The sequence below is a fragment of the Aythya marila genome (genome assembly GCF_965140915.1).
Source record: "Aythya marila genome assembly, chromosome: 3".
Classification (NCBI taxonomy): domain Eukaryota; kingdom Metazoa; phylum Chordata; class Aves; order Anseriformes; family Anatidae; genus Aythya; species Aythya marila.
The window spans coordinates 24,973,851-24,994,952 of NC_139044.1; the positions used below are offsets into that span (position 1 = coordinate 24,973,851).

At 39.9% G+C, this 21,102-nt stretch overlaps 2 protein-coding genes across 4 annotated transcripts in view; both read right to left on the reverse strand.

Annotated features, from left to right (window-relative positions):
* Position 1: 1 nt before the first annotated feature.
* Positions 2–6,746, reverse strand: RBM34 (RNA binding motif protein 34). The gene is made up of 11 exons (XM_082757188.1): positions 6,684–6,746; positions 6,423–6,552; positions 6,154–6,293; positions 4,881–5,085; positions 4,227–4,286; positions 3,610–3,653; positions 3,063–3,146; positions 2,813–2,876; positions 2,683–2,725; positions 1,009–1,127; positions 2–408 (listed from the first exon to the last, which is right to left on the reverse strand). Exons 1-11 carry the CDS (start codon positions 6,719–6,721, stop codon positions 133–135), a joined length of 1,203 nt encoding a protein of 400 aa, XP_082613314.1. The 5' UTR covers positions 6,722–6,746; the 3' UTR covers positions 2–132.
* An 870-nt stretch (positions 6,747–7,616) lies between these two features.
* The window catches only part of ARID4B (AT-rich interaction domain 4B), an 86,223-nt gene continuing 72,737 nt past the window's right edge, over positions 7,617–21,102 (reverse strand). For 2 of the 3 annotated variants that reach the window (XM_082758277.1, XM_082758276.1), the window contains exons 19-24: positions 20,177–20,369; positions 17,878–19,086; positions 15,769–15,882; positions 12,925–13,140; positions 10,451–10,597; positions 7,621–9,409 (exon numbers count right to left, since the gene is read on the reverse strand). In XM_082758277.1, the coding sequence (XP_082614403.1) occupies positions 9,279–9,409; positions 10,451–10,597; positions 12,925–13,140; positions 15,769–15,882; positions 17,878–19,086; positions 20,177–20,369 (2,010 nt within the window). In that variant the 3' untranslated portion in view covers positions 7,621–9,278. Of the gene's footprint in view, positions 9,410–10,450; positions 10,598–12,924; positions 13,141–15,768; positions 15,883–17,877; positions 19,087–20,176; positions 20,370–21,102 lie in introns of all 3 variants that reach the window. The other variant, XM_082758278.1, reaches the window with a different exon arrangement.

Sequence of the window (21,102 nt, forward strand, 5' to 3'; positions counted from 1 at the left end):
CCCCACGGCGCATGCGCGGCCGGCGAGCTCCGGGTGCAGACAGGCAGCGCGGCTGGGTGGAGGCAGCACGCAGAGCACCCGGCGAGCGGCTCCGCACCGAGGCTTTATTAACGAGAAGCGCCGCGTCCTGCGCTATTTCTTCTTCCCAGGTTTCCTCTTGGCAGCGCCTTTTCGCAGTCTCTTGGTCTTGGCGCCCCGTGCGCAGGGCGCTGCCTTCTCTCCCACGAAGGAGGCGCCGTGCACGCTGCCGCTGGGTGCCGCGCTGCGAGCCCTGCCCTTGGGGCCGCGGGGCTGGCCGGCGGCTCGCCGCGCCGCGCTCCCCTGCTCCAGGCAGCGCTTCACACGCACCTTCCTCCCCTGCAGGGCCGAGTCGTTGAGCTTCAGAGCCAGATGCACGGCGTCCGTGTTCTGTGGGAACAGGCACGCGCCTTAGCCTCAGCACGCTCCCGGCTGGGGACCTCCCGACACGCGGCTGCCATATGCTCTTGAAAATGAGCTCTGAAACAGCTGACACGAGGCGTGAGAGACAGAGGCAGAAAGGAGAAACTGGTAAAAAAAAAACAAGGTCTTGGGCTGCAGGAGGTAAGCTAAGGAAGATGAGGCTGGGAGAAAAATACGAGAAGCAAGTCATACAAAGCCTAAATGGGCAGAACTAGCCACAGAACTGGCAGGAGAAAAAGAATTGCACTTATATTTTGAAACAAGAAATGGGAGAATGTTGCAGTTACACCAAGCAAACCCATCTTTTCCTCCTATAAATCTTTTCCTTAAAGGTCATTTCTTTAACCCCAATGTTTTGCAGCTTTTCTTTGTACTTTACCTAAAATAGTCTGCTTTCATGAGCTTCCACAGGACCGGTCTTCCAAGCTACTTTTAAGGTACAAAACAATGCTACCACGTATCACATACATATCCAAAATAGCAAAAGGTCAGAAAAGGCTGTAAAAGCAAATCCCAGCTCAGACTTTGAAGAATTCCCAGTGTCCTGAGTGTGCCATACATACGTACCTCAAAGAGAATGTAGCCAAAGCCCTTCCCCATGCCGGTCTGCCTGTCTCGCACAATTCGCACTGCTACCACATCTCCGCAGTCAGCAAAGTGTTCTCTCACGGCATCATCGCTGATGTCTGCAGGAAACACAATAAAACAGACGTCTCCTCAGTCAGAGAGACCACTTTAAAAGCCTACCCCAAATCCAAATATTTTATATTTTACCACCTTAGGTACACAATATATATATTTAGATAGAAAATTTCATGCATCAGTGCATAAGTATTGGTGGTTCAGAAAAATACCAGCTAGTTGACAATGCAGACTTTATAAAGGGCTGTTTACTTTGACACTCACCGATTTGCTAGCTTTGAAGAGTACAATACAAATCACAAAGGAGAATGAAGGCAAAGATCAAAAGATTTTTAAAAAATAATTTCATTTATGATTTGAAAATACTGAAAATGAAGATTCATTAAGATTCTTGTAGCTCCTTCTTATGCTGGAATCTGTTTCTAAGAATTACTAACTGATGATACCGAGCTTGAGCTGGCAGGTCTTGAAGGTCATGCTCACTGACCTGGATGGGGGAGACGGGATTAATATTACTGAGCCTCACGTGTGGCCATTACCAGCATTCTCGGTCTCATACTTATCCAACCAGAAAGACAGGTGTGATGCAGCACTACTAAAACATAGGTTACTCTCTTTTCTGTACAGCTACACTTCAACCTGTGGTAAGTCCCTTTACACAGCCAAAATTGCATCTGTGCTACGGGAGGGTCTGAATGTAATGGTACAGGTTTAATTGCAACGATGGGACCTCAGTGTGCAGTTCAAGGTGCTGAAGTCATTTCCAGAGCACTGCGAATGCCCAAACTGTTCTTTTCTGCAGGAGGCACAGAAGCATAGACAGCACTGACACAAGGTGCACACAGCAGAGAAACCTCACCAAACTCAGATTTCTCACTTCTCAGATTTTCCGACAGGTCACGTTTTAGTGTGAAGCCCCAGACCCATTTATTTCAGCACGACCACGAGCAGTACGTGACAGCAGTTCTGTGTCAGGTCATCAGCACGGGGCATCACCCTGCATATTTACACATCCACACCATCCCAAAGCAAGATGCTCATCCCAAGCATCCTGACTCCATCAATACCCTCGTGCAGACCACACCCGGCAGCGATCCCTTCATCTACTCAGAAGCAGCTGAATACCCACTAGGCACTCACCCAAACTGCACAGCAAGCACCTCCACAACAACCCATTGCCAGCAGCTGCCTGGACAGAGCCACTCAGCCCATGGCTCACAGACAGCATCAAAAACAGCCCTAACTGTGTGTCGTTTGGAAGTGGTTCACAAACAAGTTCCAGCACGTGTCTGATAGTTTATTACACTATGGCTCTATGCAGTTTGGTCATATTTAAGAAACATTGAGTAACAACAAGAAATAAAAGTGCTTGTAGTTACTGAAATGTAACAGAAGAAAATTCATCTGCAGCACTTGCTGGAAACTTACCCCATTAGGTGTTTCAGTCAAAATATAAAACTACTATTTTAACAATTCCAGTAAGTGATATTTAGCTATCTAAACAAGATACCCTGAAATAACAATAAATAAAGAAAATCCTAATGTCAACATATTCCAAAAAGTGTTAAATAATGAGGTATGAAAATCCATTTTACTTACCATATGAGAGATTTCCCAAGAATACAGAACGTTTATTGTCATGCTAAAGAAAACAAGGAAGAGGTAAGACACTATGTTACTTGTTACAAGAAAAAACAGAAAATTACTTTGAGTCACAAACATTACTCACCAAACTGTTTTTTGATGCGATGTCAACTCTGATGTGAAATCCACTAGCAATTTCTGTTCCGTTTCTTTTGGAGTCAAAAGAAAAAGGTAATATTTAATTTACAGTGTCCCTGCATAGTACTCTTCCAAAAGCAAATTTACTTTTTAAGTTTGAAAAAAAATATTTTAATTCAAGCAAAAGACAGGAGGCAGTTTAAATTTATCCCTTCACACTCTGCGCTTTCAACATGAGGAGCAAAACCAAGACTTACTTTTTTAGAGCCTTAATGGCGTCACATTCTTCCTTAAATACAATGTAAGCATTAATGTACTTCACGTTAGGGTGAATCTTACGCCTGGAACAGGAAAAAGACATGTATTTAAATAATTCTGAAATACTGTGCAGTGCAGAAACACTTGTTAAACATGTTTATATCTCCTCTGTTTTGCACACAGGAGCAAATTCAATTCTCTTAAAGGCTGAGAAGCTCCTTATGTCCAAGGAAGTCCCACTGTACATCTTAGCTTCTATTTGCACCCAGATTGAGCGTCCTCAGTGCAGAAATACACCCGAAGGAATTAAAGACAATTACTGCACTTGTATTTCAGCAAGGAGGTAGACAACCTAACAATTAATTCCTTACTGCTATACTGGGCACATAATACCTTTTTACTTCTCAAAAAACGTGCATACACACAAAGGTAATTTCAGAAGTCAAAGAAACAAAAGAAAAAATGAATATAGCTATATATGTAAGAACATTTAAAGATCATTTTTGCCTTAAAAAATAAAGCATGAAACTCACAAGCAGAACCTACTTTATTGCTGCTAACTTTTTGGATAAAGTGTCTTCTGCTGGAACCTTTAAAATAAAAAGAGCTTATGTTAACTAGTGTCAATTTATCTTAAATGCTTGCTCTCAAAGACAAGAAGTCAAACGGGTTCCACTCCCACCCAGAATAATGTAGCCAGTACACAGAGCAGCTGATGTAAATGGATATTCTCAGAGATGATCTAGAAGTAGCTTAAAATTACACAGCTGGCTTTAACCTGATCTGTTATGTTTCTTGAGTTCCAAGACAATTATCTTCAACTGTTGTACCCAGTACAGTGATTCACAATCAATACTCCTTAGCTCCTGTAATTTAAGAACAGCTAAACAATACCTTAGTTAAACCCCCAATAATACAGGCTTCCTTCTGGGACAGAAAACACAGCTCCAACTGTACAAACTGCTGTTACAGAAAGCGTCAAATGTGATGAAAGGAAAGATGCACCTGTGGTGCCTCTCTGGTAAAATCTCCAGGGCTTCTTCTAATGGTAAAATGTACCCACCCACACCCACTTCTGATTTAATGAACGTACAACCCTTATAAACACTATCCTGTAAGGTCATGATAGTAAATGCCACGTAACCGCGGAAGAAATAACGTACCACAGAACGGAATCGAATGGATTCTATTTGTCCATATTCTTTAAAAAGGGATTTCAGCATCTGAACAGAAAACATTACAGATATTCAATGTATTTTTGCATCCTGACAACAATTATTGTTGAACACTTAATTACTAGTAAGATTTTTACACTATTTTCATTTCACTCATACAAGGTATATTTACGGACTACTAAAAATAAGCAACTTGTAACTACTTCTGTACTTCCCGTAGCAGCAGCTTATGTTAGAGACTGCCAAAACTGAATTCACACCCCTAAGTATAGAGGAAGGTATAAATTTAAAATATTTTAGGCAACCATCTGAAATATTATTTATGTTCAAAATCAGAAGCAGATTTAAGCTTTGTACTTGCAGTTGTTATTTATTAAGCATTATTAAATTGAAAAAGAAATCAACCAAAAGAAATCTTCTACCAAAGAAAGAGCAACTGCAGCCACTGCTGTAAAAAGCTCAACCCCACTAAGCCAGAAGAGGCTGCCTCTAATGGTTACTGCTGAGCGTTATTACCTGCTTTCACAAAAAGCAATTTTAGTCACAAGCACATACAAGTTCTCATGAGGAAACAATCCCTTAAACCAAGGTAACTTTCATCAGCCTTTTCATTCTTTCAGCTGCCAGAATCCACTCACGTACCTGAGCAGTGGAGTTGACAGGTAGGTTTCCCACAAACACCGTTCTTTTGTTTTTTATCATTTCTTCTGCCTCATTTTTTTTCTTTTGTTGTTTTAGAGTTTCTGAATTAACACCACTTTTGGCGATGGCACGAGAAGTACGTTTCGCTTTGCTTTGAAATAGTTTTTGCTCCTCTTCTTCATCTGCCTGTTCTAAAGCACTCTCCCTTTTCAGAAAAAGACAAGCAAATTATAATTGATGGGGAAAAAAACAGGACATTTGAGGTAAAAGAACTGAACCCTCCAAGACAGGAATTTTAACTTACAATTTTAAATGATTACATTCAATGTAAATTTTCAAACATTTTTGCCTGTTATGCATTACATATACATAGTTTTCTATATTATGGAGCGGTCAGGTATCTGCTGCCCCAGACCATGGAACTCACCGTTATGTGTAATTAAACAAGAATTCAGAAGTACGTTGTTTTGTCTAAAAATAAAGGGAAAGAAATAATCTTTCTACACCAGAAATAAGAAGAAATGTTATGCTTCCTGGCATCCACAGCACTCACAACAGACAACCTTTTGGGATCCATCACTAACAGATTTCTACACAAACTTGCTGTAACAGCATGAACAATAAGCAAGAAGGCTGCTGATACCAAAACACCAAACAAATTATTCTGTTTCTTGGGCATGAAAAATGCAACACTATCAGAGACGTGGTATTAGCCTCAGGAGCTACAACCAAACAAATGTCGATATTCAGGAACTGAACAGAGACTAGCTTCCTGCTTGAGCTGACAGCACTTCAGTTGCTCCGCACGTTTAAGGGAGCTGACAGCTACTAGCAGAGCAGGTCTGCATCGCAGCAGTAGCCACTGCACTACGGACAAGTAGCTCTGGCTGTGCCTTGCTTCTACTGAAAACACCTCTGCTCCTTTGACTGCAGGACTGCTGGATAAAGGCAACTACAGCTCGAAGCATCACCTTGTACCAGAGAGGAGAGCAGCATCTGCATCTCCAACCTCCAGCCCTGCTGGCTCTCCAACAGCAGTTCTGCATTCCGCAGACCAAGAACCTACCTCCGACAAGAAGCTGAAGTATTTTATCGCCTTCTGGTGCAAACTATGGGACGCTGCCACAAGCTTCTTCAAAGCCATCTTCTTAAACTCCAGGTTGAGATTAATAGTAGACTAACACTTTGTTGTTTCACTAGACTCGTAATGTTAGGATTAATCTAGATGGATTTTTTTCTTTAGTCCTACTTTAAGAAGGTATCACCTACTTACCTGTTTGCCAACTTTTTCCCTGCTTTCGAAAGTTCCTTTTTTCCCGTTTTCTTCACTTTTACAGGAGGTTCTTGCTTGTTAGACGAGCTCTGATCTTCTGATGCTTTCTCCACTTCCACATGCTTTCTCTTCTTATTTTCCTTGAAAAAAAAAGTTACAAGAAACTAACTTGAACAACAAAACTCTAGAAACACCTTATGGTTGCTTTGTGAGTTATGATTTATTTAGAGCGCCACCACGTGCCCGCCCCCCCGGCAGAGCGGACTCACCCTGGGCACGGCCACCAGCACGGGCGGCGGGGCGGCGGCGCGGAAGAGGCCGTCCAGGGGCCGCGCCGCCGCCCCGGCGCCGGGGCAGAGGCTGCCGAGCACCTGCCCCACCACGTAGTCGCCGCCGGCCCTGCGCGGGAGGGGAGGGGAGCGGCGTTAACGGCCAACCGTAACGGCCAACGGTAACGGCCAACGGCCGCCGCGCGAGCGGCTGAGGGGATAGGGAAGTGGGGGGGGGGAGCAAGGCGCGCGCTGACGCACCCGGGCAACGGCTCCGCGGCGCGCCGGGACGCCGCCATGGCTGCGGCTGAGTGCAAGGCGGCGGCTGCGTCACTTCCGGCGGGAGGGCGGGAGCGGAGCTGAGGGGCGCTGGAAAGAAGGGCGGGCAGCGGCACGGCCGGCAGCCCACAGCGCCCAGCGGAAATCCCAATTTGCGCAAAGAGTTTCAGCTTAACGGAGCAGCGGGGAAGCCCGGGGAGGTGGCTAACGAGGAACCGCTCCGTTACCCCACGTTAAAGCAGCCAGCGACTGTCTATCAACGGGGGAGTGCTGGCACGGGCAGGCTGACCCCACAGCCTGTGGCGAGGGGGAGGCTGAGGGCACCCAGCTGCAGCACCAGCTGCACCTCCTGAGATCGAAGGCAGAACCGAATTACTAAAAGTGACTGTTATTAAAGTTATCCCCAGCAATCTCAGATCACTGCTAATTATGACAAAAGCATCCAAAGCTCATCAGTCATTTCTCATCCTCATGAGTAATCCATCATTGTGCAGGTGCAACAGTATTTTGGCCAGCTGAGTGAAGGCTACACATGGTGTCAATAGATAGAATCAGACTGTTCACATTTCACTTCCACCATATCAGAACTTAACCAGTAGTTATTAAAAGTCAGCACATTTCTCCAGGAGCTCTCGTATTCATTGCCAAACTACATGAATTGACACAAACCAAAGCTCATCTTTATTTCAACTGGTTCCGCTTTAATGATGTCAACAGGCGAAGCTCTCCTGTTCTGCTGAAAAAAGATTAATTTGAGCTGACTGCTAAGAGGAAAATGGGGCCAATGTGTACCCAGTCTAACTCATTTTCATACGTTTATTAGCAAATGGTATTTAATGTGGTTTAATGTGGTGTAAACTGATTCTGCAGCTTGGTGTCACTTAAGTAACCGTAATGTGTTCATTTAATTAAACTGTTAGAAACAAAATCAGGGATTCACAAACTATGGCATTTTATTTCAGAGGCCTTTGCTTACATTTGTACAATATATTACATAATTCTCCATTTTCTGCAGAACCTAATATATATTTTATAGCTTTTTTCTATAAGCTTTTCCTTCAATGTTTGTCAACAAATTTTTACAGTCCTGTACAATTCTGAATACTTTGAAACCATTTTCAATAAAATCAGTTAACCTTAAGCACACACTACGAAGACTGAAAATGCTTTTCTTAGAAAAGTCAAATGTAAAGGATTCTGACACTCTAGCATCTACAAACAAAATGCTTTGAATTCTTACATGTTGTATTGCCAGAAAACAAAGAAAAACATGCCAGCCCCTATTTCCCCAGCCAAAAGAAGTACACAGAACTACAATTAAAACAGTAAAACAATCTGTACAATAAAGTACTGTGTATTAACAGTGCCAGGTATTAAATAGCTTGAATGAACACTTCCGCAATATACAAATGTCTTACAAAGGTATATAATTAACAGGAGAGAGCTTGGGATTCATACAACATAAAATCAATACAAGTGAAAACAGTTTGAAGTTGGTTTTGGAATTTGTACAAGGCATTTAAAAAATTAAATGTCTACCGCTCAGCTAGCTATTTATTTTAAAAACAACTACCCTTTCGTGGCAGTGTTCATATCAGCAACCACAAATTATAACCTCACACCTTACTCGGTCTTGAAGTCCTCTCCTTGAAGCTCGTAATAAAATAAGCATTACAAATGAAATATTTGTTGCTTTAAGGGAAAAGAAACATTTACAAGAAAACACAAAAATATAACTGTTATAATCCATTATGAATAAATATACACTTTAAACTGGCTAAATACAATCTTTATACATTAAGATTTAATACAGTTTGTTAGCCATTTTCTTCCTTTTTTTCATAATGTATTTTATCAAAATTAAAAAAAAATACTGTTTTATAGAAAAATGGCAAAGTACAGTAGTTTCATTCCAATTAATGGGCCATTAAAACCCAGAGTAACCTATTTAAGCCTAATTCAAACCTGTAAACATTAGTCAGTTTTGTTTGTTTGTTTTTAAAGGAATCCTTGTATTTGGTTATCAGGACTGATGTCAAACATCCTAACTGCAGGTTTTGAATTGAATACATGTGCTTGACGTATACAAGTAAGCCACTATAAGGTGACTTAGCAGTTAAAAAACAATTAGCTTGTACAAATGAAAATAGGTTCAATATTTGTCATAAATAAATGGAAAAATATCAAATGTTCCAGCTTTAACAAAATACCAGGGAATACATGTACAGTAAGCCTTACCACATTTATTTAGATCAACCCAACAACTATATGCTTATTGTACTGTCTCTACAGGCAGTGAACAGCCTCCATTTGCCACAGTGGAAGGCCTTCGAGTCACTGGACTTACAATTCCCAGACAAGTTGGAAACAATTATTGCTTGAGGAAAAGCAGTTTGTTGTACTTTTTCTTCATAAAAGTGCACTTAAGTGCAAAGTTAGCTTGTCAAGAAACAACTTTAAATACAAAATAGTGCTTGTCTGAATTTTGTGCCACTGTGCAGTATAAAAAAAATCAAAAAAAAAAAAGAGTGGCCCTCAGCAGCCATTAAGTGCAAAGTGCTTTGGCAAGTCCTGCTGTCACCTGCACTCAACTGACATTCCATTCTGTGATGAACTTGACATAGATGGCTCTGCTAACGTTAACATAACCGCAGCCGTAATGGAACTAGAGGAAGGTGATGAGGAGGAAGATGACGTAGTAGCAGCACCTGCACGGGAATGAGAAAACACAGGTTTTACAAAGTTTACATATTAAGCAGTAAAAAGGTTCTCCCATTTGATGACAAGGACTTGTGTATCCTGACTGCAGCATCTCAATGTCTAATAATTAAAAATACCTCAGTTTCCTAGCTTTTGTGGGCAATACTCTGAAAGGCAAGTTAGGCTGTGTTCAAGAAAGCAGAACATTGCCCCTTGCAGCCCCAATTCACTGATCAAAGAACACCAAATGTCATTTTTCCCCACAAGCACGCTCAACAGCTCCCTTCTCTCTGCAAATGTACACTGGCAGAGCCTTGTCCCAGCACTGAACCTGCCCAAACAGGCAGCTCTGGCAACCAAGCAGCAACTGTAGTGCCCGTGTAAAGGCTGCAGCCCCCAAAATCTTCCTTTACATGGCATTTCAGCCTTTCTTCTTATAATCAGTGCACAGTTAAATATGCAGATAAAATGACGTGTGGAGAAAATCTTCTTAATGCTGTCACAGAAGCAGGCACACTAGAACATTCACTTACACAAATGAAACAGCTTCAGAGCAACGAGACAGTTTATTTGATGGTTTACCTTAAGCTCATATCACTTATGCTAAGGTGAGAGCCTTAACTAAACACACAAGAAATATTACAGTAAGCTATAGTACAAGTTGAAGTAATGTTATTCAGAACCTCAAGATGTTTTGTCCACAGCTTAGAAAAGTTTATTAAACTTTTTTTTCCCCCTGTATAAAGTAGTTCTGCTTAAATAAGAGCAGATGTAGATAATACAGATAATATAGAAATAGATAGCCTGCCTTTTAATGTGTCATGTCTTCCCCCCCCCCCAGTTAGTTAAATATCACTAGATACCTGAATTGTACCTTTTAAAGACTATAAAATAATCATATACAGTGTTTTAAATAACAGGAAAAAATAACACAAACCCAGAGTCCTAAAGGCACACATCTTCCTAAAAAATATCCAATTCTTACTGACACCTTAAGCACATGACATGTGACAGCCCTCTCAAAGAAGAGGCTAGGTCCCAGCACTTACTTTCCCGCTCCTTTTTCTTTAAGCGCTTTCTTCTTCGGTCAATGGAAGCCACCTCAGATTTTAAGGACAGGTAATGTTTCCTGATTTCCTGCAATTTTTCTTGAAGAACAGTTATGCGCTCTGCACTAGTCAGATTTTCCAAGTCAGCTGCAAATGAAACAACCTCTGTTAATTACTGTACTGCAGCACTTCCAAACAGTTCTGAACGCCAGTGAAGTGGGAAGTACTCAAATCTTAGTGACATGCTTTGGCACAGCAGACAGCAAATCCAAACATAGCAACAGCAACTGCTGTTTATTACCACAAACATTTGATTTTTTTTTTTTAAGTGATACCACCAACAGATGCGCTTTTTTTTTTTTTTTTTTAATAAAGGGAGTAGGAGGAGAAAACACATGCATTCCTCTCCATAATGCACTGGCAAATAAATAGAGACATGTAATGAAAACACGGGCCAAAACGAGCTTTGAGTCTGCTGCTTTGAGTCCTTGCTAGAGCTCTGCTTGGTCTAGTACACCAGAAAGGTCAGTTGTGCCTGACTTGCCTTGCTCATTCGGAAAGAAGCAGGTTACGACAGGAATTAGAGTAGCTGTGGGATGGTTCTAATCTAAACCCATGGCATATGGGCATAAGGTACAACAAGATCAGGTCTCTTCTCTCCCGTATCTCACATGGGGGGGACATGGACACCGGCAGCACAGGAGCTGCCCTTGGGCTGTTCCCAGCTGGGAACTCTTCCCAGTGTGGCGCACACCTGCGGGGGCACAGCCAGGAAGAAGCAGCTGGGTCCAGTCCCCTTCAGCCACAGGTAAGCCAAGCTGTACACACTCCATCCAAAAACATTTAAGAATCATTGAATATACTGTGGGCCATCTGAAGCCACATTAGTCCTCCATCAAAGAACCAAAAGCCACAACTGTACAAGGCTGTGGGGAGATGAAGAAAGCTCACATTCTGCAAATATCCTACACCCTACAGCAGCAGGAAATGTGTAAATAGCACTCCAAAATCCAACTTGTTTCCTGCCAAGCAGAGTTCACACGTGCCAGGTAGCAAAGGTAGACAGGAAGGAGAAAAAGCTCTTAAAGTATGTTACACAAGGAAACTACCCAATGAATCTCAGCAGGCTGAAAGTGACAATAGAGACAACATCACACAGTCCTGAAGAACTGGAGAATGTAAAGTTGGCTGTGAGGAAGAACTACGAGAAACATTCTTTCAAAGTAAGAGTAACAGAGATTAAACTGTAAGAGTAAAATAGATTGCCAGGCAGTAGAAGAAAATGTAGAGTCAGATTCTCTCAGCACGGAAATAGCTGGTGAAGGGGAGAGTTCCCTAGGCATAAGGAACACTGCTAGCAAAAAAATAAAAATAAAAAAAAAATCTCAGAAGAAGTGTCTGCACAGTGTGCTGTACTAGCTCGTTCCTGTTCCTACGTTACATGAGGAGCAGCAGCCTTCATGCAGCCTGCGACTGATCACAGCAGAGCATAATCCTCTGAGAGCTTCAGGAACCTGACACATACTAAGGTCATCTGTGAATATTGAATGAGATGTTATGGATTATTTTAAGGAGTCGTTTAAATCATTCATCATACAGCTTCAATTTGACCTTTAAAAGCAAAGAGAAAGTAACTCACACCCATCCATGGTTGATAGTAAGGAGAATAGTTTATTGCTGACTAGACAAACTCCTAGATGCTAAGAAAGAGGGCTAAAAATAAAGTTTTTGTTTTAATACAATACTTTTTTTTCAATTGTTTCCTTATTATTATATGGAAGAAGAGGATTTTAGTTATCTAGTATTTTGTCATATTTCATTTTTCGTCCCATTGCAAGTAATGCTGCAATAGCATAAACAGGCTGGCAATGAAGGAGTTGCACTAACAGCACTGAAGCTACTGCAATGTTTTTCAGATTGGTAAATGTGTGATCCCTTCAATGCTGTGCTCTGCACCACGTATATGTGTACCTGTAGCTGACTGTACACACTGCAAGTTCTTATTACTAGAAACAGTAAATGTGCCCTCGTTCATTAGGGCAAAAGGGAAGGAAAAAAGTTACAAGTCAATCACTCAAATGCCTGAACAACAACTAGAGAATGAGGAGTAGAACAAGAAAGCATTAACACAAGCAGCACATACAGTGGGTAACATTCATGCCTGAGTGAGAGGTCAACACAGGATGGCAAGAACAGTATGTCAGCGCAGAAGCCATATCTAAAAATGGCATTGGAAAAGTGGGATATTTCAAGAAGTGCAATTCAAGAAGCATAGCTTGCAAGTATTGCAAGTAAATTGCAAGTACAATTGCAAGTAAAACAAAAAAATAAAATCAGGATTTGTGACAAAATTGAGCAAACTAAGGATAGAATAATTTTCATGAAAAAAGGCAAAAAAAACCCACAAAACTTAGCAAGTCCTCTTATTCTATACTCTAAGACCACACCGGGCATGTTTTGAAGAAAATACTTACACATTTGGAAACTCCATTTGTAAACTTTGGGCAAACGATTATTCTGTTCTTTGAGATCAGACTCCTTCTCTCCATTTTTCCCACATTTTCCTGGAGATTGTGTTCTTGCAGGTGATTTGGTTTGGTGAGATTTCATGCCAGCAGAAACTGATTTGGCTGGCTGAGACTTGGACAGACTTTCACCAGCAGATAGTTCTTCGCTATCGCTGCTGTTTGCTGAAGAAACAAGATGACAGATTACAGAATAAATACCTTCTTGCCCAAAGCAAATCTTATCAGAAGCTATCCCTGTGCTAATTTTTCATTAAAAATGAGTTTATCTGACTGAAATCCTTTCACCTTAAGATGACACAATCTATCTGATATAGCAGCTTATCACACAACCCTTTGCATCACAGATGCCAGAAGACAAGACAAAACAGGCAGTCATAAGGTGGAGCCTTTCTAATTCTGGCATACTGTGAAAGCTGTGAAAGGGAAACCTTTCAGTCAGTTGCTCTGCAGGTAGATTCGTAACTATTATGTGGACTTATGGGAACCAAAGTCCTGCAGAACTCGATACAAGTATCAGACTGTAGCTCCACAACCACCCTGAATACTGACAAGGGTGTTGCTGAAAGCGTGTGCATGAACCTGGAGGAACGTGGACAGATTTCTCAGAGGAAGATTCTTGCATAAGATCCCAGCTACTACAGGTTTGCGTAGCAAAGATATATTCTACTCTGAATGGTTCAAGAGAGCATCAAACTTTTTCTTTAGAGGTACATCCATATTCATGCTGACTCCATTAGAAAATAAGGCAATATTAATAAACTGCTTCTTAGCAGTTCAGCATGTCAGCGTAGGTGCAAAAATTATCCACGTATTTGCTGAGACTACACTTGCTCCTTTTTCTAAAAAAAGAAGTTAGCAAGACTGATAATTATGTCCTATTTCCCGTTTAACTTTTTTAAAAAATGATTTATTGATATATGCAAAGCTCTATCCAGTTTTAGAGCTAATAGTTACAGGTGAGCAATCCTAGGGGGTGTGTAACACAAAAGAGAACAAACAATTGTCCTCTTCCTTAGCCTTATGGCACCTTTATTTATTTATATATATTTTAGCACTGACAACTTAAAAAATATACGACTAGCAAGTCTGAATTATGTAATGTTATCTATTAAAAAATCCTCAGATACAATGTTCTCATTTTTTAATTGCAGGAAAAGATCTTCAACTGACTGAAAACAGAAGAACCTGACCTCACACTAAGATCACCAGCTATAAAGCAACAGGCTCAACTGAACACTGTTTTCCAATGAAACTGCCCAAAGAATAGCAACAAAATAATCCAAAAGATGAAATTTATGAGGAATGATTAAAAGAATGATGGGTTGTTTAGCTTTATAAAAGTAAATCTGGAGTGGAAGCAGGGGCAAGAAATAATTCAACATACATCTCATGAAGCAATGGAATAAAATGTCGAGGGAAGCTGCACAATCTCTATCATTAGGATTGTTTTTAAAAACATGTTCAAAGTAATATTTAATCAAGAGAACCTTATGCCTCGCTTGGTATTGACTGAAAACCTCTCCTGGTTCTGTTCTTTATGATCTAGTTACCTACAAGAGCAGCTTTATCGAGTATACCTGCAATTTGCTTACAACTGACTCCATATTTTTATCTTTTTATTGCCTTTCCCACAACAGTGCCTTACATCTAACCAAAAGAAATGCATACATCTGCCAAGCACCATGCACAGTACAAGGAACAACCCTAGCCTTGAAGTGCTTGCATCCTGACAAAGACAAAGGTCAAGAAACAGGGATAAATTCACCAAATCAAAGGGAACAATGACAAAGATATACACAGTGCATTAGTTTCTACAAATTCTGTTCGTTTTGTTACTTTAATAGGTGGGGTTAAGGAAGGAAGGAAGAAAGATTACAGTAGAAGATTAGTGAAATGGAATGAAAATGGCCAAGAGAATGTGAAGGAAAGATCAATGAACAGAAAGGGTGGGTACAGCGAATACAAGAATCATAGCAGAAAGTACAGACTTAGTAGAAGATGTTAAAAGAAAGTAAAAAAAAAAAAAAAAAAAGAGAAAAAAGCTTTAAAAAACAAAACAAGAAAACCCATCAGTTGTCCTTCTTGTTTTACTCACTAGCTGACTGTTCACTGTTTTTTATTTTTTATTATTATTGACTAACAGTGGGATGAGACAGTAATTGATTTTTTTTTGTCTCCTCAACACGTATGCATTGGTCTGTCAAACAGCTCTGCATTTATTAAGCCTCTCTTCACCAGCACTGTAGTTTCTACTCCAATTAGCTTCTACAACCAAAAAAATTGTATGATTTACTGAAGACGTAAAATATGACAAAGAAAACAGAGCCTATATTCCTCTGGAATTATTGATATATTTGTTACTGGAAGAGGTATTAACTTGTAAAACACATCCTGCAGAAAACACAATGTATGGTTTCATCCAGGTCCCAGTCTCCCATCTAGAACACAAGATCATCATGCCACAGAAATTACTTGATTTTTTTTCCCCTGTGGTAACAAAGACCCCAGTCCTAGCAGGTGTGAAATGCTAACTCTTCCTAGTCTTCCTGAGTTACGAGATTTTAATCTCTAAGAAATAGGTCCAGAAAAGACACAAGACATTTAAAAATACTTGAGCATTCAGCAAAAACAGTTTCTTCATTTAATCAGTGTTAAGAATTTCCTGATGAGAGCATTCTGTACTTAAAATACATTATATGTAATAAAATACATATTGATCTTATTTGCAGGCTTCTTCTATGATCCTTAAAAGAAATGACATCTCACTTCACACTGAACTGCTGTACTTACTAGTTTTACTCTTCTTTTTGTTGTTCACAGAAGATGTTTTGTGGCTTCTTTTCTGCTTTTTTGAGGAGCTGCCTCCTCCCTGAGCATCTTTAAGTCTCTTTTGGCCTGCACAGACTATAATTGAAAGAGGGAAAGAAAACAGTAAATACTCAGTCTCAGAAAAACACTTCAAAGCTTAAGTTTATAGACAAGGCAACAGTTCCTGTCTACACTTAAAACAGCTCACCTTTCTACTTATACTGAAAAGAGGAGGTAAAGGAAGATGAAAAGCAGATAAAATTTCTTGGTTAGAGTACATATGATTCCAAGTAACTTTTTTCCTGTGTGCTATCAGAAGTTCTCCTGAACCACATGGAATATAATTAAGCACATTAAATGCCCACATTTATTTGAAAAACTTAAGAACTATTGGAACTAAAATATGTCGGTAGAAGTCTGTCACTCTTGAACACACTTGGAAGCTGTGAGAAAAAAAATGAAACTATCATTTGTTATCAGTAATTACATTAATTGAATATGTTAAAAAATCTTAGAAAATATTAAAAAACGTAAGGCAACAAAAAGAAGGCTACAAAAAAGAAGGCAAAAAAGTAAAGCCTACTGGTATTTGTAACTACAATGGGGAAAAAATAGGAAAGGAAAATAAGAATTTTAGTACACCTGTTAAAAGAGCAAATTTTAGGACTTGTTCAGATGTTGTTCCACAACCTCCTGACTTGCAGTTAGAAGTGCCTCCTGTAACAAACCTTTTAAATTAAGAAACTGTAAGCTCACGCAATTTTCTATAACAGCCAGCATGCTGACAAAGTCAGAGAGGAAGTCTAATGCATGTAGAAGTAATAATGTGCAATTGTGTACCCGAGTAACATTGTACAATAATGTTAAAGAAAACTTATAACAAGAAAAAGCTTCTGGATTTCATGTGCCAATCATTTCCTTTTATACCAAAAAAAAGTTGTAAGCCTACATATCTATAAATTGCCTGGCAAAGTATTACCAGCTTATTTATTGAGAGCTACAAATTCACCTCTTCCAAACTTTCTCCTCTGTTTAAGGGAACACATTGCATTCTTTCAAAAGAACAGTTCAGCAAAAACTGAACTGTTTTTGAAAGTGTACCTGTAGCCGACTGCACAAACACACTAGAAGAATCATATAAGTAGCACACCTTAAGGGCATCTTGAGAAAATTCAGTTAATTATTTTTATCTCAGTCAGAACTGAAACCTGTGGAGAAGAAGAAATTACTTCTGCTATCTCAGGATTATTTTCAGTCACATATTTTTTCCTTAGGATTAATAACTTGTAGGCATGCTAACAGTTTTAAAAGCAACTGTACTCTTGATGGAACTATGAAACAGCCACTGAATCCCATAAAAATAAAACTTTCAGATCCAGTCTTGAAAATAGTTAAAAAGCAGTTGGTACATTGATATGACACACAAGTATTAACAGAATTTAACATCCTTTATATTCTAGTAGTCTCAGGATGGCAACTTCAATCTGCAAAGTCATATCTGAAAGTGAAATATTGCTAATAAGGTCAATGTTTGTGATTGTGAGTTTGTTTTGTGTGTGTGTGTGTGTTTGGTTTTTTTAAAGATTAATTTATTAAAATGCAAGTTTGAAATGGCTGCCTAAGCAAGCAACGATTGGCACTATTCTTCCCCTGAAAAATCAGCTTAAAGAAAGTCAAAATTATATCTAAGAAAACTGTATCTTCTACTTGCAAGCAAGATTTTTTTTTTTTAATGCATCCATCTTGTTACAATAAATTTTTCCTACATGACGTGTTACAGTTCACTCTGGGCTTTTATAAACATTATTCTTATATAACCATTATAAACGTTAATGCTATAAACATTATTCTTATATAGTTCACTCCTCATTAAAGCCAATAAATTCTCACTAATTGGCCAAGAAAGTTCCTGACAGATCCTTTCATTCACTAGATAATTATGCCATTTTCACAGATTTGAAGTAGGCAGCTGGCTACTACTTCCTCCAACTATTTTCCAGCAGTGTAACCATAGTAGAATGAAGATACATCAGCAACACAAAAATGAGAGATGGTTAGGTTGAAGACACCTTTGTTTCCCCTTTTGTTTACCTTTCTCAGTATGCTCTGGCTCTGGTTGATTACTACTACTGGAGCTGACGCTGGCATCAAAACCCGTTGGAGAAATATTTCCCTCGGACTGGAGGTCTTGCAGCTCCCCTGCAACACTGTCCACCTCTATTGTGCTATCGGTTTCACTTTTAATGCTTCGTATCTCTTCTTGATTTGGTGGCAATGTCTCTGAGACAGTGACACTGGACTGATGCCTGCTGTCTGTTACGGTTACAGATGAAGGCGACTCTGGAGTCGTGGGAGGAGTATTAAGCACTGAGTTACTGCCACTGCTTGGAAATTCAACTTTCTTTTCACCCATCTCAGCTGTTTTTTCCTCAACAGGTTTAACATCTGCACTAGCTGGCAAAGGTTTTTCAAGTTCCGAGCTGGGCAAAGAAACGTCTTCTTCTGCAAGAGTCTGAAGCTGCTCCTCTGCTGCAGCATCCTCAGGAGCAGCGTGCGGAGGGGAGGCAGCAGCTTCAGTGTCAGAGTCTGAGAACAGTTCCTTCAACGTTTTCTTCGGCCACTGTCCCTGAATACTTGACCAGACATCTTTTCGATCCTTTGCTCTGGTGTTCTGAAGTCTTTCATCAGAGTTATTTAGAAGCTTTATCCTTTTCTCTGCCACTTCAGAAAATCCTGAGTAGAAGGTACCTGTCCGTAAAGACTTCCTTTTCTCCTCTAATCCATTGTACTTTTTAGTAGGAGTGATTTTCAGCTTAGATTTGTCTTCCTCATCTTCATCTGAGGAGCTGTTACTGCTGTTTTCTAAGCTAAGGGAATCTTTGTTTTTGGACTTCTCATCCTTCCTGTTAGGCGACACAGTCTTTAAAGATTCCTCTGTGACACAGTATCTTCGTTTACCACGTTTTACCTGTGGTTTTGCTGTTTTATCCGCTACCTCCCTTTTTACCTCCTTTCTCTTCTTTGTGGCTTCATCTTCTCCATCAGAGTCAGTATCTTCAGATAATTCTTCCATCTCTTTTCGCAGTCTTTCAGGAGACTTGGAACCTGACTTGGGCACTACTGCATCTGTCAGAACTTTAGTTTCTTCTGGGAGGGCTGAACTGCTCTGTTCTTCTTTTAGACACAATTCATTTTTATCTTGGCTCACAGCTTCGTGTTGAGATTCCTCTTTGCCATCAGTGTGTACGTTCTGGGCACTTTGGTCATCTTCCTGCTCACTGTCATCAGAACTTTCAGAAGCTGGTTAAAAATAAAATTTAAAAAAGTTTGTCTTGATTCCTATTACAAATACTACTAGAAAAAAAATAAAGAAAACTGTACAGATATGAACTCATCCTAAAAGCAATTCTAGTAGTACGTGGTTTAAATTGTATACTAGAAAGACTTCACAGTTTATTCTTGTTCTATTAGAATGTATAAAGGCTAAATTAGGAACCAGGAAAATTCTGTATATAGAACACCTCCAGGAATTTCTTCCAAGGAGGTTCCCTAATTTCTGAAGGGGTAGAGAAAGCATAGAGGACAACAGCTTTCACTTAACTAATGTTGGTTATAAATTGATACAATACGAACTTCTTCACAATAAACCTAAACAGAAATTGAAAGAAGTGCCAAATTATGTGTGTTTTTTCTTTTTTTTTTTCTTTTTTTTTTTTGTAATGAGTTACAAATACTGCCATTGCATGCCCTTTTTCCAAAGTCCAAAACAGATTAAGAGAGTAAATTTTCCCTGAAGAATCCACAGTCTAAAAGGACAGAATAACAAAGACAGTGGAGAGTATATCTAACAAACCCATCTGGTAACCAGCCTGGAAAAATGAACTGAATGCAATAGCAAAAGGCACTTGCAGAACTATGTGGACTCTGAGAGGGAAGACAAAAGAGAGAAAATTCAAGGTCAGGAATAAAGAAACTGAGAAAAGAAAAAGATATAATGGAAAAGGAACCAGCAGACATGCTGAAAGGACACCTAGCTTTATTAATTCCACTTTTCAAGGTGAGAAAAATTCATGGGGTTTTAAAAGTTACATAAATCAGAACTTAAGAATTTAGAAATAACATAGGAAGCCAAAATGTTTTGCTGTGTATCAAAGAAAAACACGGAGAAACAGAATGCAATTCTTAAGATTGTTAATATACACTGAATCCACAATACCCATTTTCAGAAAAAGGTGAATGCTGCTTTTGTTCAAGGGTTATTTCTGAAGATGTTATAATGAAAGCAACAGCCAGACTCAGAGGTGTACAGTTGCATCATTTGCTTTACACCATCATTTACTGCCCCTTCAAAGGCAATTTTACAAAGTTTGAAAAAGTTTATATACAATACCTTGAAGCCCATTAATGATAGAAGTAATTTCTACTGATTTAACAGGAGCTTGCTCAGTGTTTTTGGCTTCAGCGCTGTCAAGTTTGGACCCAGTCTCAGGTGATGTGCTGGTGTGAAAGGGTGGTTTTGACAAACGTCGCAATTTGCAATTTTTAGGAGAATACTTCTCTTCCTTCTCTTTGTCAGTTTTATTCTGTGTGAATGAAAAGATGAAAAACTCTTTAATTTGAGCATACATCTTAACACAGAAAATAGTCTAGCCATGCTTACAGCTACCTTCAACATCCAACCTGAAAAGACAAGCTTTCCTCTTTGTTGCAAAGCATAGACATACCTTTCTACGACCCATGCTGAGATATTTATACCAAGGACAGCAACTTTGTCAATGCTACCAAAACAGGAAAGCAAACACAACCAGTGCTCTCGCAGCCACGGCACTGCAGGATGCCAGGCTTGGCAGTGACCAGTATGGGAGGGCAAGGTTATGACACCCCGCTCTGTCACAGGGCACAAGGAGCTCTAGAACAGGACTCAGGTTCCGGAGGTGCCATGGTGCTGGAGGGGAAGAGGAGGAGCACTGACATCTCCAGCGGAAAAGCTGTCTTGTATCCTACTGTCCAAAGGATATATCATAACCTAAGCTTTAAAGGAGTGGCTTTTGAAAGAAATGCTGTGAAGTAAAATTGCAGTCACATATAAATGGAGTAGTCATAGGTTTGCTCTACAGAATCAGGATAAGGAGCTCCTAAATTCCACCTCCCAGAGTTGGCTCCAGCACTGATGGATCCTCCTGTTTTAAGTACATACTTCAATCCCAGAAGAAACACAGGGAAGAGAAGCTTCCCTTCCCACCCTCCAAATGAAAGAATAACCTCAATGAAAGAAGTTTTACTTTTTACCATCAAGCATTTACCATTATGCCTAAC

Excerpts from the sequence above, each read along its gene's own strand:
- RBM34 (XM_082757188.1), bottom strand. The coding sequence starts at position 6,721 with ATGGCGGCGTCCCGGCGCGCCGCGGAGCCGTTGCCCGG. Across the intron at positions 6,553-6,683 it reads GCCGCGGAGCCGTTGCCCGG|GGCCGGCGGCGACTACGTGG; the intron begins GTGCGTCAGCGC and ends CCTCCCGCGCAG. Across the intron at positions 6,294-6,422 it reads TGCTGGTGGCCGTGCCCAGG|GAAAATAAGAAGAGAAAGCA; the intron begins GTGAGTCCGCTC and ends TTTTTTTTCAAG.